The 17,420-nt window shown below is 39.7% G+C and overlaps 2 protein-coding genes across 4 annotated transcripts in view; one reads left to right on the forward strand and one right to left on the reverse strand.

Annotated features, from left to right (window-relative positions):
* Positions 1-4,527: 4,527 nt before the first annotated feature.
* Positions 4,528-10,870, forward strand: LOC107372940 (uncharacterized). Its single transcript, XM_015941135.3, has 6 exons — positions 4,528-5,623; positions 5,776-5,856; positions 6,371-6,676; positions 7,073-7,187; positions 7,273-7,324; positions 8,445-10,870. The coding sequence occupies exons 2-6, from the start codon at positions 5,781-5,783 to the stop codon at positions 8,520-8,522; spliced, it is 627 nt and encodes a 208-aa protein (XP_015796621.1). The 5' UTR covers positions 4,528-5,623; positions 5,776-5,780; the 3' UTR covers positions 8,523-10,870.
* Positions 10,871-10,946: 76 nt separating this feature from the next.
* LOC107372939 (poliovirus receptor homolog) overlaps positions 10,947-17,420 on the reverse strand; it is a 47,424-nt gene continuing 40,950 nt past the window's right edge. For 2 of the 3 annotated variants that reach the window (XM_054746852.2, XM_054746849.2), the window contains exons 6-8: positions 15,597-15,702; positions 15,405-15,508; positions 10,947-15,221 (exon numbers count right to left, since the gene is read on the reverse strand). In XM_054746852.2, the coding sequence (XP_054602827.1) occupies positions 15,430-15,508; positions 15,597-15,702 (185 nt within the window). In that variant the 3' untranslated portion in view covers positions 10,947-15,221; positions 15,405-15,429. The remainder of the gene's footprint in view (positions 15,222-15,404; positions 15,509-15,596; positions 15,703-17,420) is intronic. The other variant, XM_054746851.2, reaches the window with a different exon arrangement.

The following is a 17,420-nucleotide window of genomic DNA, read 5'->3' on the forward strand; positions in this document are numbered from 1 at the left end:
TTCTGTAGTTTACTGGTAACCAGTGTAGAGATCTAAGACTCTTAGTTCTTGTTGAGACTCTTGATGAGCTGCACATGTTTCTAACACAGCCTTCAGTGGCATAGAGAATAAGAAGCTTTTGAATTGTAAATTATATTTGTCTCAATCTGAGTACAGATGAACAAACTGTGGGTGTGTGTATGTGTGTGTGTGTACGCACTAATTGTAGGTGTTAAAATAACCCAGTAGCCTACTGGGTGTGACCACTATTGACCTAGTGGCTGGGTTACAATTGGGTTAAATGTTTTTTAGAGTGTAGTACCAGCTTTCAGACACTGGAGGGCATTAACTCCTCATCTTCCCTTCTTATCTCAGCGTTTAGACTCCAGAGTGTTGGTCTACTTTTGCCAACAGAGGGCGCTAATTTCCTATTGTTTCAAAACAATAAAATAGCGTTTGGAAGAATAAGAAGAGTTTCTACTAAAGAACTCCTTTAATCTTTATGAATCTAGTTCCTCCTCCTCCTCCTTAATAATAATATTCCCAAGAGGGCAAAAAGAAATCGGCTAAAAATAGTCTCCACTAAAATGACTAAGAAGAGAAAAACTGTAGTATCAGCATTCAGACACTGGAGGTCAGCAACCCCCCATCTTCCCTTCTTTTCTCTGTTGGTCTCAGAGAGTTCTTCTGTTGCCAGCAGAGAGCTCCAAATCACCTTTATTTACAGACGAAACAATGTTTAGAAGAATATAGAGGAAGTGTTTTTATGAACTCTTTTAACTTTGTGAATTCAGTTCCTCCCCCTCCTTAATATTATTTTTCCCAAGAGGACAAAAAGATTCTCATTTTTTATGGCTTTGTTAACATAAGGAGGCTTAAAAAGTCTCTATTAAAATGTCTAAATGGTTTAGAGCATCTGTTTGCCTCAGAGAAATTAAATCTGTCTTACTATGACTTTATTTTTCTCCTACAGAATTTATTCTACTCATTAGTGCTCTTGCATAATCCTAATTTAACCCAAAATGAACAAACTGAGCTTTCTCTGCTAGACTAATTGTGTCATTTTGCCAAAACTAATGGTCATATGGATGGCTCAAAATGTATTGTTCTTCAACCGGAATAAAACTGAGACTATCCTGCTCTGCCAGAAATACAAACATGGATGTGCCCAAGGGATTGACTCTCCTTCATTAGCTCCTTTTGAGAAGGCTGTGGTCACCAACTTGGGGGTGAAGTTGGATGTAGAGCTCACACTGGACACCCAGGATAATGGAACAATCAGTTCCTGCTATTTCCATCTCAGGAGAATAGCTAGGATTAAGCCACTACTATCACGTAAACATCTGGAAACTGTCATCCACGCCTTCATTACCACCAGACTGGACTACTGTAACTCGCTTTATGCAAGCATCAAGCAGGCCTCCATAGCGAAACTACAGAAAGTCCAAAATGCGGCAGCCAGGTCACTGACTGGTACCAGGAGATCTGAACACATCACGCCTGTCTTGGCATCCCTACACTGGCTTCCAGTCTCTTTTAGAATTTTGTTTAAAGTTCTGGTGTTTGTTCTTAAATGTTTAAATGAGTTGGCTCCACGTTATCTGGCGGATCTGATCCATCCTTATGTTCCCGCAAGGAACCTTCGGTCAGCACAACAAGGACTGTTGGTCGTTCCTAAACACAGACTACAATCTCGAGGGGGTCGTGCTTTCTCGGTGCTGGGGCCGAGGCTCTGGAATGAGCTACCTACATGGGTTAAACAGGCCCGCCAAGTTTAAGAGCCAGCTGAAAACTCACTTTTATTCTTTAGCTTTTATTCAGGAAGAGTCCCGTTAACTGATGGCTTTGCACTTTTTGCTGCCCCACTTAGATTTTATCTGCATGTTTTTGTTGGTTTTTAAATGGTTTTATTTGTTTTTATTTTTTTAAATGTTTATTTCTGCAGTGCAGCTCTTTGGTCTTTGGGCCATGTGAAGGCGCTATATAAATAAAGTTTTAGTTAGTTAATTAGTTAGTCTTTAGAAGGCCCCCACCTCCCCAAAAATGAATGAATAACTACATAAAAAAAATCTCAATGAGGCCATTGCATAAGTAGGCAGTGCCGCTAAAGTTTTTTTAAAACACATTTTCCATGTAAAGTGAACAAACAAAACAGTAAACCATGACATGCAGAAATATTTAATGCATACTGAGTGAGTGTAATGGGTCTGAATGATTCAGTTCTGATGAATAAAAAACCCACAAATGCTACTTTTGTCCAAAAAGGTTGGTAGGAAAAAGAGAGAGAGAGCGGAAGAGTCCCAATTAAAGCAACAGCAGGAAACGGGGACTGGACTGTTTAACCCTCTCAGTCTCAAAATAAATTTTGATAAAAGGACGAACAACTAAGTCCTTCAGGGGTACTTCTGAGTTAAAAAATGCTCATGAAATACGTATGTGGAGTAACCAGGTAGGTTTTAACTGTTGAAAATCTGCAACTCCTGCCTCCATAGGGTTAAAGATAAAACATGACATCACTCCTCAAGAGACAGAATCCTCCTGTTCAGAGGAAACTATCCATATTTAGGTCACTTGCCTCCTCTCACCCACCATGACTCTAGCGGAAATTTCTATTTAAGCTCAGTGAAAAGTACCAGAGAAGCTATCCATACAGACAGCCTGATCTCTGATCTAGTGAACTGTTTTCATGTCACAAGATATAATTAAGCAAGCCCGACTCTGTCATAAGACGTAAGAGAAAAACAACTTTCCTTTGTTTCTGCGATCTGATCACTGGACAGTTTAGCAACTATTCCCTTCACAATTCAACAACTGACTGTTGACCCTCTACCCACAGAGACAAAGCTCTTTAAAAACACTGAACATAGTGCTGAAACCGCTGGGCATAAACACTTTGAACAGAATGAAACAAATGAAGGATAAATAGAGTAAACACAACACTAAAACACGAAAAGGTCAGTAAAACCAATAGAATGCAAAAAGGAAAAAAAACCTCATATTGGGTTGAAAACCAAAGTAAAAGGGAGTGTTTTGAAAACAAAGATTTAACAAGGCGGCCACTTGAAGAGTTACACAATCTGGGACCAACAATAGCAAAGATCCTGGCCCCTTCGAGCCTACGCCTAGTCCTTGGTCCATCCAGACCCAGCTGGTCAGATGACTCGAGTGAGGAATGAGGGTGGAGTGGCTCGGAGAAGAGGGACGGAGCACAACCATGTGGTGATTTAAACAAACAAAATAGGTTTGAAATAAACTCTAGAATGGCCAAGAAGCCAGTTCAGAGAGGATAAAACAGGAGGTGTGTGTGTGTGTGTGTGCCGAGTGGCAGCATTCTGCACCAGCTGAAGCAGAGACAGAGAAGATTGACTAGTGCCAAAGTATAAAGAGGTACAGCAATCGAGATGAGTTGTATTAAAAACATGGATTACTGTTTAAAAGTTTCCTGTAAAAATATGTTTTTGACTTTAGCTAGCTGTCTCAGACAAAATAAGCAGGATTTGACAACAGCTCTGACCTGACTATCCAACTTAAATTTTCTGTCCACTTTAAAACCCTAATTTGTTGCTGATGGCTTTCAGAACACTGCAAGAGTCTATAGGAGTGCCCCCCCCCCCCCCCCCCCCCCCGGAGGTACCAGTAATAAAAATAAACAACTCTTGCTTTTTTGTTTTAAAGTTTAAAAAGTTAATGCTATCCAGGATTTTATTTCATTCATCTAGATATTCTGTGTTGTACCCATTTTTCTGCTTCAGAGGCACATACTGTACGTACATCTGAGTATCGTCTGCATAGCAGTGGAAGGCTATCTTGTGCCTCCTTAAAAAGGTCCCTATAAAGGCAGCAGATTGGACCAAGTGTGTAGAGCCAGTTACTCTGCGTTATTTAGAGCTACTGTTGCCGATTACTCACATTAGGGTCAATACGGTCCAGGAAGAATAGCGCCAGTTCGGTCTCGTATGAGTGGTGTAGTGTTCACATGTAGTTCAGAAGAATTTCTCAGGAATGTGGAAATCCCCGAGCCAGTGGGCAGCATTTAAGATGAGTGGGAAAGTCTGTGGTGTTCTCCATATTCAGATAAACACAGGCGGAGGTGAGCTGTGTTGTTCTTAGAGACTCTGACACTTGCCAGTCGGAGGCAGTGGGTGTGAATTTCAGCCAGCCAGTCAGTCTGTAGTGTCACCTCGGTCCCAGTTGAACTTCTGGGGAGGAGTTCTGAAAAAAAGAGTTGCCTCAGAACCGAAAACTCATGTGTGACCCATGTGAGAAACCAAATTCTGGTCCTGTGCCAGACCGTACTGATGCTAATGTGTAAGCACCATTAGATGGAGAAACCCTGGTCCTGCTCTTCTTTATACAATGTTTAATAAACTTTGTGATTCTATCCACATAGAGACAAAGCTACTAGAATAATTGACAGAAATGCAAGTAATGGAGATCCAGGGAGAGTGAAGAACATTCAGCCATGGCATCATTATATTGTTGATCAAGGGTTTTTCCTAGATTCTCCATTTTTCTCCTACTCTCAATTGTCCCTTGGCATGAGCGAGCGTGTCCCTGTGATGGACTGGAGATCTGTCTAAGGTGTCCCGCACCTCTTTCTGGTTTAGTTGGACACCAGCTCCCCACGACCCTATTGAGGGACAAACAACGCTGACAAGGACAATGGACCAACAACACATTGAGACACAGACAGAGTTTTATACACAGGGGCAGGATGATTGGGAGATGAGCTGCAGGTGCGTGGGGAGAGAGAAACCTGGTGAAATCAATTTACTAATCAGGGAGAGGAAACTAAACTGAGGAGGGGAAATAAAACATGACCTATGAATATTAACCAAACCTAAAGACTAGAAGATCAAGACAAATAACTAGTGATCTAAGGAGGAAAGGAGAACTAATAAACCGGTGGGGAAGGACCAAGGAAGGAACATAGAAGAAAACCTGAACCTATGAAACTACAGGGAAAAAGTAGCTAGATAATTTAAATACAAAGAAAACTAAATACCGTAAGTAAACCTGGGAAACCTGGTGGGAGCTGGAGACAAGCAGGGGCACAGGAAGCTTAGGTACACATGAGGGGGATCCTAGAGGGACACCTGGAGGGGTTGGAGACCTAAAGGGGCACAGAAACCTAAGGGGAGAACATGGAGTGGGGCTGGGGAACACAAGGAGGCACATGAGGGGAACCTAGAGGGGGGCTGGAGAACACATGAGGGGGACGCAGGAAGCAGACCATGACAGGTTGATGATGTAACTTAAAAGCAAAAGGATTATGTGTGACCTTTGACCTTCAACACTCCAGAGGGTACATCACATAAGCAGAGAAAAATAATGCAAATCAATTGTTGTGAGCAAATGCCACACAGTAGTCACACTTCTCAGCCCCCCAACAAACCAACCGACCAACAAACAACAAAAAGCGCACTACTCACATGCTCTCTGCTTGCATTTCCTGTGTGAAAAGCATTTCTTCCGTGCGCGTGTGGGTTCTAACCCAATTTAGACTCAAGAGGTGGCAGGAACGTCAGTAGTTAATGGTGAAAGACAAGACCTTGTTCTTTCCTACACACATAATCGTGTTCTGTTGCCTCAGTAGCTCTAAAACTCAGCGATAACACGTAAATAGGACCAAACCGCGACACAGGTAAGGAAGTGCAGCTTTTATTCACACTGGGAGACGTCGTGGTTGTCTTTAAGGCTTGTTCAACTTCAATGATTTTAATCTGAAGATTTACATCTGGATGTCAGAACCATGATTTGATGGTTCATAGTTCTTTATTTATTACCCATTTTAAGGTGGGATGGTGAATGTTTCAAGCTATTTTGGCATCAGCTGCACCGTGACATGCTTCATGCTCTGGATTTTCTGGCCAGCAGGTAAAATTAACTTGAATAATGTTGAATGTGTATTTCTGCTTTCCTTTGCAATGCAAATAGACGTTACAGTGGTTGATTTGTTCTTTTTCTTTCCATGCTGCAAAGTTAGCCACATAACATGGTATCTGGTACAAAGTATGCATGTAAAACAGAAATAATCTCAAGTTTAGTTTATCTTTAGCTGTTGTAGTTGGGCTTTGCAGACTTTTCTCTACTTGAACTTTAGTGTTTAAATGACTTAAAGACACATTTCTGATTTTATGTGAAAAAAGAGAAAAAAATCTGTTACAAACCTACATTTGACTGTGATCAGTGTCTTTCTTAGTGATAAAATGCAACTCAGAACAAACAGAAAGTGAAATATTTTACAATTTATATAGGGTGGATGGCTTTAGTGTAGTTTATTTGCCTTCCTAAGCCCAACAAAATGGATTTGGCTCAGCCTCCTGTTTTCAACAGTTCAAAGTGTTAACATGAACCAAGAATAACAAAACGTCTCGTTTGTTTTGCACAGAAGCAACAATCCTCACCAAGGTGGGCGATGGAGTGAAACTGACCTGCAGCAACAACTCGCTCAGCGGACTGAATCAGCTGACATGGAAAATGAACAAACAAATGCTGTTCAGCTTAAAAGAAAAAGGAAATAGAATCCACAACTCTACACTAGCGGCCGATCTCGACTTAAAAGTGTTGAAATCGGAGAATGAACTGTACAGCCTCGTCATAAAGAACATCCAGACGTCCCACACAGGAAACTACACATGTGAGACGAGCACAGATTCAGGAGTCTTTGAGGAAAATTGGGAACTTGTTGTTACAGGTTTGCAAACTTCTTCTACATCCTATTATCAGAGGAAACTGAAGCCGAACCCCTCATTTCACTTTTAATTACAGATCCAGAAGACTTGCCTGGATCTACCAGCATTGTTAATGTACTCACATGTAAATAGCCTCAAATGAAGCTTTTCAGGGAAAAATCCTCCCTCCCTCAAATCCTATTTGTATATTTTTCTTAAATTTGAGACTCTTGAATCTTTTAAACCGTAACTGAGTTCGAACCATATCTATAGAAACCACAGGGTATGACAACTAACCCTGCTTCCTTTGTGAATGTAATCTCACTCTGAAAAACACCAAATAACCACAAGCAATTGTATATTTCATATTTTTAAATGAAACAGATAATCTTCTGTTCCCGTTGTTTCTTCCCTAACAGAGGAAGATAAAAGCTCCTCTACATCACTGATTGCTATTGTGGCTGCTGCTGTTTTTGTATTCGTCCTGGTAATAATTGGAATCGTTTTGATGTGTTTTGGGCAGTGGAAATGGAAGTAAGTGTCATCATCTACCATGCGTCACTGACAGCATCATTTTACAGGAACAGGAATAAAATAGATGTTTTTTTTTCCCCTACAGAAATGAAAATCCTGCAGTTTCAGTGAGGGTAAAAAGTAAAAGAATTATTAAGGTGATGCTTTAGGATTTTTTTTAAGTACAAATATATCCATAAGCTTTGAAGCTTTGCTAAATCTGAGTGGCTGTGAGTAGTTAAGTTGGAAAATTGCAAACAGCAAAAAGTAAAAAAAAACTTTCATTTATAAAGTGATATCAGTGAATGCACTAGTGCTACAGCTGTAGCCCATCTATTGTGCTTTCATGTTCTGCAGTCAGTTTATTAATATGCAAAAAATAATTGATATGCATGCTGCTTTTATTATATTTGAAAATACAAGCAGTGAGTTAAGGATAAGTGCATCAGTTTAATGACATTCATTGCATGAGAGGTTTATAAAAATAGCCTGTATTTGTAAAGCGCCTTTGTATGGTTCTACAAACCCCCAAGGTGCTTTACAGCACAATCAGTCATCCACCCATTCACACCCTGGTGATGATGAGCTACATTGTAGTCACAGCTGCCCTGGTGCGCACTGACAGAAGCGAGGCTGCCGAGCACTGGTGCCACCGGTCCCTCTGACCACCACCAGAAAGTAAAAAATACCTGTTTGGAAGATTTTTTTTATATAATTTCATTTGAATTATAATGTTTCATTAATTTCTGCATCAGAATTCAGGAAACAACATCAAGTCCTGAACTAAAACTTACAGCAAAACCTACTTTTGCAGGAGTGTGCAGATTTTTTCCTTACTGTACTCAACACTTTATCCAGCACCTTCATACAGACAAACGGTGTTTTCTCCTCTTTATGTACTCACTTTTGCAGTAAAATAACTAATGTTTTGCAAGAAAGACTAAATTGTGAAGAAATGAAGCAAAATTCACTAGGAAATTTTCACAATATAGGATTTAAATAATGTGCCAAAAACAAATGTCAATTTGCTAAGAGCTCTAGAATTAAACGGAGGAAGAAACATTTATACAAAAGTGACATTTTGAACATCTGAAAGCATCAAAACTGTCCCAAATTTTAGAAAAAAAAAGTTTTGGTTCTAGTAAAAATTAAGTTGGTTTACATTTAACGCTTTCCAGCTTAACTACACAGTTACAGATGTTAGTAGACATAATCGTTCAGATGTTTTGCAAAACTAAATACTTCTGTTGTTCTCTTATGTGTTTTTTCCTTCAACAGCAACAACCAGAAGAAATTTACGAGAACGACTTGGAGATCGAGCAGCACGCTCAGACTTCTCGTTCAGGGCGGCGTTAGGCCCGGCTACTTGGGCTCAAGCCCCGAATGTTTTATGAAAAGACTAGTGCGTGTCACGTGTGTGTGTGTGCGCGCACGCACGCGCGTGTGTGTTAAGCCCCGGATCTTCTTCAGTCCTAAATCTGCCCCTGTTCTCGTTACAAACACAATACCTAAACTGATTCTGCTTTAAGGACAAACTTTCATTCATCTGTCATGTTTAGGACTACTGAGGGAATATCTACCTGTCTGGCGGCAACTGACTGTGGCTCTTATGTCCCGTTATTATTGCTTGACCTCTCTGCAGCATTTGATGCAGTTGACCACACACATCTCTTGAACAGGCTGGAGGCGCTGATTGGAGTCACAGGGACTCCTTTAGACTGGTTCCACTCCCACTTGACAGAAAGAAGCTTTAGTGTCCATCTAGGTGACTGCTCTTCATCTTTTGTGCCACTTCCTTGATAGGGTGCCCCAGCGGTCTGTTCTGGGTCCACTCCTTTTTTCTATTTACATTCTGCCACTGGGAAACATTTTGGCAAAGCATGGCTTGCACCACCATCTTTATGCTGATGACTGTCAGATCTATCTGGCTCTAAATCAGTCAAGATCAACAAATGTGCTTCATGAGTGTCTCCTGGACATTAAGACATGGCTTGCTTCTAATTTTCTAATGTTAAATGACAATAAGACTGAGTTTGTTCTATTCAAACCTAAACACACTGTGCATACATCTGATGACTTTGATCCATCTACCCTTAACCTTAAAACCTGTGTGATTAGTCTTGGTGTTAAGGTAGATGCCCACCTGACAATGTCTGCGCATGTTATTGCTACTGTTAGATCCTGTGTTTTCCAGCTCCGTTACATAACCTGTCTAAAACCTAGACCCCTCCAGGTCATTGAGGTCTGCTGGGGTCTTGTTCTGCATTTGAGTTATTTATGGTCTTATTTTTGATCTTATAGGTTTCTCTGACTGTTAACTCATTCACTGCCATCGACGACAAAAGTCGTCATTTTAAATCCAAACTTTGAAAATTGCTGGCAGCGAAGGGCTTTACTGATCAGGAAAAGTCTGGCAGTGAATGAGTTAATAAACACGAATGTAATGAACACATGCGCCATAAACGCTGAACAAAGGCGCAATGAACATGCTTAAAAAACTATTTATTAATAAACACAAATGTAATGAACACATGCGCCATAAACACTGAACAAAGGCGCAATGAACATGCTTAAAAAAATATTTGTTGACTCATTCACTGCCATTGACGACAAAAGTCGTCATTTAAAATCCAAATTTTGAACATTGCTGGCAGCAAAGGGCTTTACTGATCAGGAACATCTGGCAGTGAATGAGTTAATAAACACTAATGTAATGAACACATGCGCCATAAACACTGAACAAAGGCGCAATGAACATGCTTAAAAAACAATTTATTAACTCATTCACTGCCATTGACGACAAAAGTCGTCATTTTAAATCCAAACTTTGAAAATTGCTGGCAGCAAAGGGCTTTACTGATCTGGAAACGTGTGGCAGTGAATGAGTTAATAAACACTAATGTAATGAACACATGCGCCATAAACACTGAACAAAGGCGCAATGAACATGCTTAAAAAACAATTTATTAACTCATTCACTGCCATTGACGACAAAAGTCGTCATTTTAAATCCAAATTTTGAACATGGCTGGCAGCAAAGGGCTTTACTGACCAGGAACGTCTAGCAGTGAATGAGTTAAACATGCACTCTCTGTATGAAGGTGAATTTTAATCCTGTGTTTTTGTGTGTGCATTTTTACCCTGCAGCCCTTTGGTCAGCTGACACGCTTTTATTAAAGGTGTTTTTGTCAATAAATATATAATATTTGTTGTTTTGCTTTAATAAACATTGAAAAAAAGAGAATGAAAATCCTTTTTAGTCTCATTGTCATCTGATCATTTTTTCACTCTTTAAAACAGGAAAGAACAAAGAAAACTGCATGATGTCATGGAGCAGTATTTAACAGGTATTTCTGATCTAAATGTGAATTTTCACTCAGGAAAAGATTAAAATATAATAACCATGACGAAACTGTGTAATCAGCTGATTGAGCGCCACTTGAGCTTGTGCTTAAAAAAAATCAAGAACAGGAAATGGTCAACTGTTTACCCAGAGACACAGTGATTGAGGTGATGTGAATAAAAACAGAGAGAATTTAGAGGGCCTTAAAAAAAATAAAACTGTCTCAATGAAATTTTCACAAACAACAAAAAGTCCCAGAACTCCATATGAACTCTGACTATTTTTATATTTAGAAAAATGTGTTTACAGCAGTCAGAATGGGCTAAGTTTTACATTCTTCACATTCCCTGGCGATTCCCTATTGTTTATACTAAGCTGCCTCTTAAAAAGGCATAAAAGGAGATGACTGGCCACTAAAAACACAGAGGCAGACGAGGGTCAGTTAGTTTCTTTTATTTTGTATAAAAAAATCCAAACAAAACAGCTAAAACAGACTAAAGCACAGACGGCATACAAAGGTTAGATATGACAATAAAGTCATGAAATAACAGTAACATTTTAACAGAATATTCAGTTCTTCATTCTAAATCTGCACTTTTCTTCTTTTTTAAGAAGTACTTTTATTCAAGCATTTCTACCCAAGCACTCTTTCGATGACCACACACTGACAAAAGTAGACCTTATTGGTCCAGGAATAGTTTAAAGATTTTGGATTGAGTTAAAAATAGAAGAAAACGGTAAGTTGCCTTTATGTGTTTGTAAACTGCCTTCTTAGGGTTCTACAACGACAACCACAGCTGTCCTGCGGCGCACTGACAAATGTGAAGCCTGACGAATACTGGCTCCACCGGTCCCCTCAACCAGTAGTATTTCTACAAAAATACTTGGAGGTCCTAAACACAGATGTAGAAAAAAACCTACTCCTTTAATTTATGGTGATACCCAAAACCTTCTATTTAAATAATGCATTTCTTATAGCTGCAATATGGAGTTTTCCCCTTTCAAGAATTATGCATGATTGAAAAAAAAATCCATACATGTGATTGTTTTATCATGTGGTATGATAAAATGTAAGCAGTACTTTTTGTTTTGGCTAATCCCGCGCCTTGTCCCATAGAACTCAATGCAATATCAACTGAACGCCGATCAGCACTAACCAATAGCTACCAATAGGCTACCGATTACGTACAGGCATTAATCACAGACCGTGCTCGAGCGTTTAGGGACGAATCTCGGCTGATGCAGAGTTGGCGACCATTCTCATGGACAAGTAAGTCTTTAAAATATAAATACATGAATACAACCCATAACACGAGCATCTCTGTTTGTCAGCTAGAGGAGCGCAATCATGAATGAGTGGCACTGCTTTCGACCATAAATACAGAAGTGAAAACCAAGGCTTGGTGCAATACATTTGTCAGCCACTAGATGGTGCCATCAGGTAAAATCTATTATCCAGAGTCTCACTTTAAAGACAACAACACTGTGACAATCATTATCAAAACCATCACAAACCTACAATATTACCATTTCTAACGTATAGTGACGTTATTGTAACAATAACTGTATTTACAATGACAGTTAATATAATAATGATGATTTTACATAAAAGTTGAGCTTCCTGGTCAGAGTTTTCAGGCAGCAGCTTTTAGCAGCAAATCCTTATTATTTTGCTTCATTTCTTTCCTTTGCTGATGATGATTGGGTCATAACATGTTGTCAGTCAGTCAGTAGCTACTCTAATAACAGGGTTGTTGCTGGTTTATGTTTTAGAATCAACTTTACATGATGAGTGGAATAATTCAAAGTAGAACCAAATATGAACACATGAATGATTCCGGCATATTTTCCTTCACACGTAACATGAGACCACACAAATGAGAATGTGAAAATGCCTTCAATTAAATAAAGCAGTAAGTGAGTAAACACAGCATGAAAAATAATTTCATGTGACAGTCAGAAAATGAATTAAACATATTAGCACTAAACAAAAAGAGGTTTAAAAATATGGGATGACAGAATAAAAAATGTAAAAAACCTTAATGAAATCCCTTTAACATCATGTTAGATTTCAGATTAATCAAAATGACCAATCGGTCCTTAAAACAAACTTCACTCGACATTTTTGATTATTTATGTGAGAAATCTTTGAACACCTTAACTGTAAAGAAAAACATGCAGCCAAAAAACATATAAATGAATGTTTGGTTTAAACATCTTTAGCAACTTTTACTTTAATTTGAAATAATCACCTGATTTTATACATTTGACAAACTAATTTAATGGTTAAAATTAGTGTAAAAATATATAGTGTTTATAAAAATATAGCTATGTATTTCTGATGTTTTTATGCAATATTAACTAGCTAATTGCTGTTTGAGAAAAATACATAACTTTCATGAAAAGTTGCAGTCATTGTGTCCTCCTATCTTCATGATGTCATCCATCATGCTTTCATCCAAATGCAGATTATTAGAGTAATTTTATTGTTTGTTGAAGAAATTGTCAGGTTTTCCTTTATGAATAAAGGCGAGCAGCCACGTGAACGTTTTAAACAATAGCTTATTTGAATTCTGTTATCTCAGTGTATTTTTTTGGGAACATTTTAGGGTTTTCACAGCAGAAATTGAACTCAGAACATGGAATAGTTAAATTTTGATGTTTCCCATCTGTAGGTTTACAGATTAGGTCTCAGTTCGAAGGGTATTTCCTGTTCCATGCAGTTTCTCAATTGGGCAGGACCTTTCCAAGAGCAGGCTTAACTAAAACTCACCCTCTCATTTCCTGGTCGAGTATTTAGGAATCCAGATCTCTGGTTCTGTTACCTGTTTGTTGCGGTAAACTAGCTCCTGAGATTTCCAGCTACATCTGTAGAAGTACTAACCATCCACTGTTTAAAACTTCTCCATCCCAGGAATATTTGCCACCCATCTTATCAGAACTGTGGACTTCCTCACTAAAGTAAGATTTGTTTTTACTCTCATTGAACCCTGCACCCACGGGCATCACGTCCCAACTTTAAAATGAGGCTAAGGTGGATGAGAAGTCAAGGGCCTGCTTCATAACCAGGTTCATGCCTCACTCAGCCTGCCATAGTTTCCTTGGAAAAACGTCACCTGCCTTGCAGAAAGAACTAGTGTGTGGCAGCCTCACATCCGTCATTCGCCCCAAGGCTGCTATGGTTATACCAGGTGTGTTTACATTATTGGAACTGCAGGGGAATTTCCTTTGAGTGGAAACTTGAGCAGGAGATAGGCGCAATCCTCTCAGCTGCTGTGTCTCCATACAAATTGTACGACTCTAGATGGCGCTGTATAAATACAGGATATTTACAGTTGTATAATGCTTCTGGATCCTGTCTAACGGGAAATTCTTGAGTCCCTATAGGTTTCCCCACCCAATGTTTTTGTCAGATGCTTTTTGTTTACAGTGGTTTAGAAGGAGGTAATAAAGGAGCACTATTGGACTTGAATCTGCACCGAAGGGCCTTGAGTGTCTGCTAGTGCTTGTTTTTGTCTTCTTAAACTTTTGCTTTGCAATATTTTCCATTGGGAAAAGAAGGAAACTCATCTGTGGGTAATCCTGTTTTCTAGTAGCTCTGGTTTGGGCCAACTGAAAACAATAAGTGCAATCAGGGGCTGTGTGTGTGTGTGTGTGAGCGGGGGGGTGGTGGGGGGGTGGGGGGGGGGGGGGTGGTGGTGGTGGTGCTTGGAGACAGTGGTGGCTGTGGTGAAACAGTGTCGTAGGGCACAGAGACAGCGGGGAAAGGGAAGTGTAGTATTGGTAGGTCGTTAAGATGGACTGTGAGTCCTGATAGCATTAGGTCGGCTTCTTCACTGGTTTGAAATCTCTTTTGAAAACCTATTTTTATGATTTGGCGTTTAACTCAGCATGAGATTCTTTTTAGTGTTAGTTCTTAAGCTTTACTTTTTATGCATTTGTATGTTGTGCATTGTTTTTAATGTTTTCATTTCTGTGAAAAAAAATTGGTCGGTTTTATACCGTTGTAAGGTGCTATACAAATAAAGCTGCCTTGCCTTTCCTAATAAAATGGGTAGGAGAAGCGTGCTACTCTGAAAAAACGCTCTGCTTATTTTGTCTTTGTTTGAACTACTGGGTCTGTGGGTGGAGGCAGGGTTAGATGAAATAACAGTTGTGTGACAATGACAGACTGCAGAAGGGGTCAGAAACTCAATGTGGGATTTAGATTAAATCTCTAGAAGAGAGTAGGAGACGCCCTGAAGAACAGATCATTCCACCATCATGGCTTGACTTGAGCGTGGTTTAGGCCCTGCTAGTCGACAATTCTTTGACTAGAGTGACCGAGTTATGATGTAAGCCTTTGCAAAAGCAACAGTTATTGGAAAATCAGTTAATGGTAAAAACAAGGGATCAAGTCAAACCAGCTACCGGGACATGCTTCACAAAATATACAAAACTGAATCTGTCCTTCAGAGATCAGCGTGATGAGCTTATTATTTGTGCTGGGGAACCAATAAATAAAAAATCTTCAGTCACCAACAGAGGTAGTCAAACAAACACAAAGCCATCTCTATTTCCTTATCAAACAGGATGTTAACTGACGCCATGTGTGCGATAAGGACAAGCAAGGTCTGCAGCTGCTTATCACACTTTCAACACACCAGAAGCTCTAAAATCAAGCACAACACCTGCTGTCGTTTCTGTTGGTTCAACAGCTGAGGATGCTGTTTCTGAAACAAACCCCAAACAGAGAAGTTTTACACATTCAGCTAAAACACATTATTAGTACATTTAAACTCATCGATGCACTACATGAAATAACAGTAGTTTCATGCAGTGTGCTACTGAATAAACCGATTAAATCAAAAAGACACACAAAGCAATTAAAGCAAACATATTTAAAATGGATTTACCATTTTAAAAGGTCCAAATATGAGGCTAGGAACTTTCTCCACTTTGTCTAATGGGCTCGTTTTGTTCTAGTGGTGTATCACGTGACGCTTCCCGTCTTCTGAAACTTTGACAAGAAAAAGGGGACAAAACATGTCAAATTAGCTGCAGAAATGTATACTGCACAAATGTCGTGTGACTTGTATATGTGTTACCTTGGACTTTTTGTATGGTTTCTGAAGAACAAAAATGCTGCAGCACTTATAGTTAAGGCCAAAAGAAGACCAAATAGGATCCAACCAGCCTGGCTGCCTCCTGATACTTAATAAACATCACAGGAAAATACATCAGATGTTTGATTAATCGATCAAATGCATGAATAAATAAATAAATAAATAAATAAATAAATAAATAAATAAAACGTTAGAATGTCCTAAATTTGTTCATTTAGCAGAATCAGGTGAGTTTGACTAAATCTACACAGATGCAGGTTCGTTTTGTGAAAACAAGATTATACGGGATGAACAGAAAAGCTGAATTCCTGACAACACCTATAGTTTCAACAAAGACTAACATTTCAGGGTGGGTTTTTGTTGAAACATTCCACCTTTTGAGCTTCCAATGAGGTGTTTAGGCTTAAATTCAATCCCTTCTTTCGAGGTTATGTCTGTGGTCCTCCAGATTACTGATGTTTAGCTTATTCTATTATTACTTGTTGCTTGCCTGCAAAGAAAAGCAACTGTGGCTTTTTGAAGCTCATCAGAACACAGATGAAACTCTACAATATTAGAAAATGGTGCAAAATTTCATTTACTTCAATGATACAACTTATTATCTGATTGGAGTGGGAGGATATCTGGTTTTCCGTAAAATTGGGATGATGGGAGAGATTGGAGGGCAACCCACATCCATGGACGGCACCGTCCGGGCGGAGACCTCACAGACTGGGACGTTACTCGAGGTGAATCGCTAGCTGGACAATGTCTTAGCTGCGTTACCGGTGTCAGTGCGCAAATTGGATGTCATCTCGGAGAGGGTAACCAGACGGTGTGGAGACGTTTAATCACCGAATTGGCTTCACTGGAGGATTTTAATGATAAATACAGACTTTAAGGCAGAGAGGAAAATTATCTCTGCCTGACCCAAACAAAGTCTTCTTATCCAATCTGATGCCATAAGCAGCCTTGGAGTTGTGTGCAAAAACTCCCACGATGGAAGGAATGCAGACAAATGCTGTGAAACCCCCCCCCCCCCCCCCCCCCCCCCCGCCTTCAGATTGTGGTCTCTGCCTAGTGAGGTCATCAAGTTGGAGACACTCACTGTGCTCTGTGCTTTCCCGTGACCTCCCTCCCACCTGTGGATACAGTTGGCCGAGCGCCACACAGGCTGCTCCCGCTGAGGAAACCAGGGTCCCAGCCCCTCCCCCCTACCTACCGGGTCTCATGTTGTGAACTGTGCCGTTCGTGCTTATATGTTGGGTGGTTTTTTTTTGCATAGTAGAGCTACACCCTGCCGGTGTAGCTCTGTTAATGCCTTTTTCTCCCTCCCCGAACTCTCCTCATGTAATCCCCTCTTCATCTACTGAAATGAGCGCCGTATGGCTGCTCTTGCGGTCTGCCTGTATCTGTCCTGTCTATATGTGTGTATGTAATCTTGGTCAGGCTGTACTGTGGAGTCAAGTTCCTATGCTCTGGATCGCTGGAGCGCTGGCAATAAAATTCTTTCTGATTCTGATTCTAAAAGGTGAAACTAATATATGAAATTGACTTGCTGCATGCAAAGCCAGAAATTTCTAGCCTTTATTTGTTATCATTTGGATTATGGCTTACAGCTTATAAAAAACCCAAATTTAAAACATGAAATCAGTAAAAGAAGGATTTTAAATAGCATTAGTACTTGGTTTTAAGACCCTTTTGCTTTTACTAGAATAAATAAACTTTTGCAAGATATTTCAATTTTCTAAGTTTCTTCAGTTAAACAAGCAAAATACTCCCTCGGGTACATTTGTTGATGCAAATCACGTCCAATTCTTTTAATTA

Source organism: Nothobranchius furzeri, chromosome 14 (genome assembly GCF_043380555.1).
Source record: "Nothobranchius furzeri strain GRZ-AD chromosome 14, NfurGRZ-RIMD1, whole genome shotgun sequence".
NCBI lineage: Eukaryota > Metazoa > Chordata > Actinopteri > Cyprinodontiformes > Nothobranchiidae > Nothobranchius > Nothobranchius furzeri.

Bases quoted from the DNA above. Each gene is read 5' to 3' on its own strand.
- LOC107372940 (XM_015941135.3), top strand. From the start codon at position 5,781: ATGGTGAATGTTTCAAGCTATTTTGGCATCAGCTGCACCGTGACATGC. The intron at 5,857-6,370 runs GTAAAATTAACT...TGTTTTGCACAG, and splicing joins CTGGATTTTCTGGCCAGCAG to AAGCAACAATCCTCACCAAG. The intron at 7,188-7,272 runs GTAAGTGTCATC...TTTCCCCTACAG, and splicing joins TTTGGGCAGTGGAAATGGAA to AAATGAAAATCCTGCAGTTT.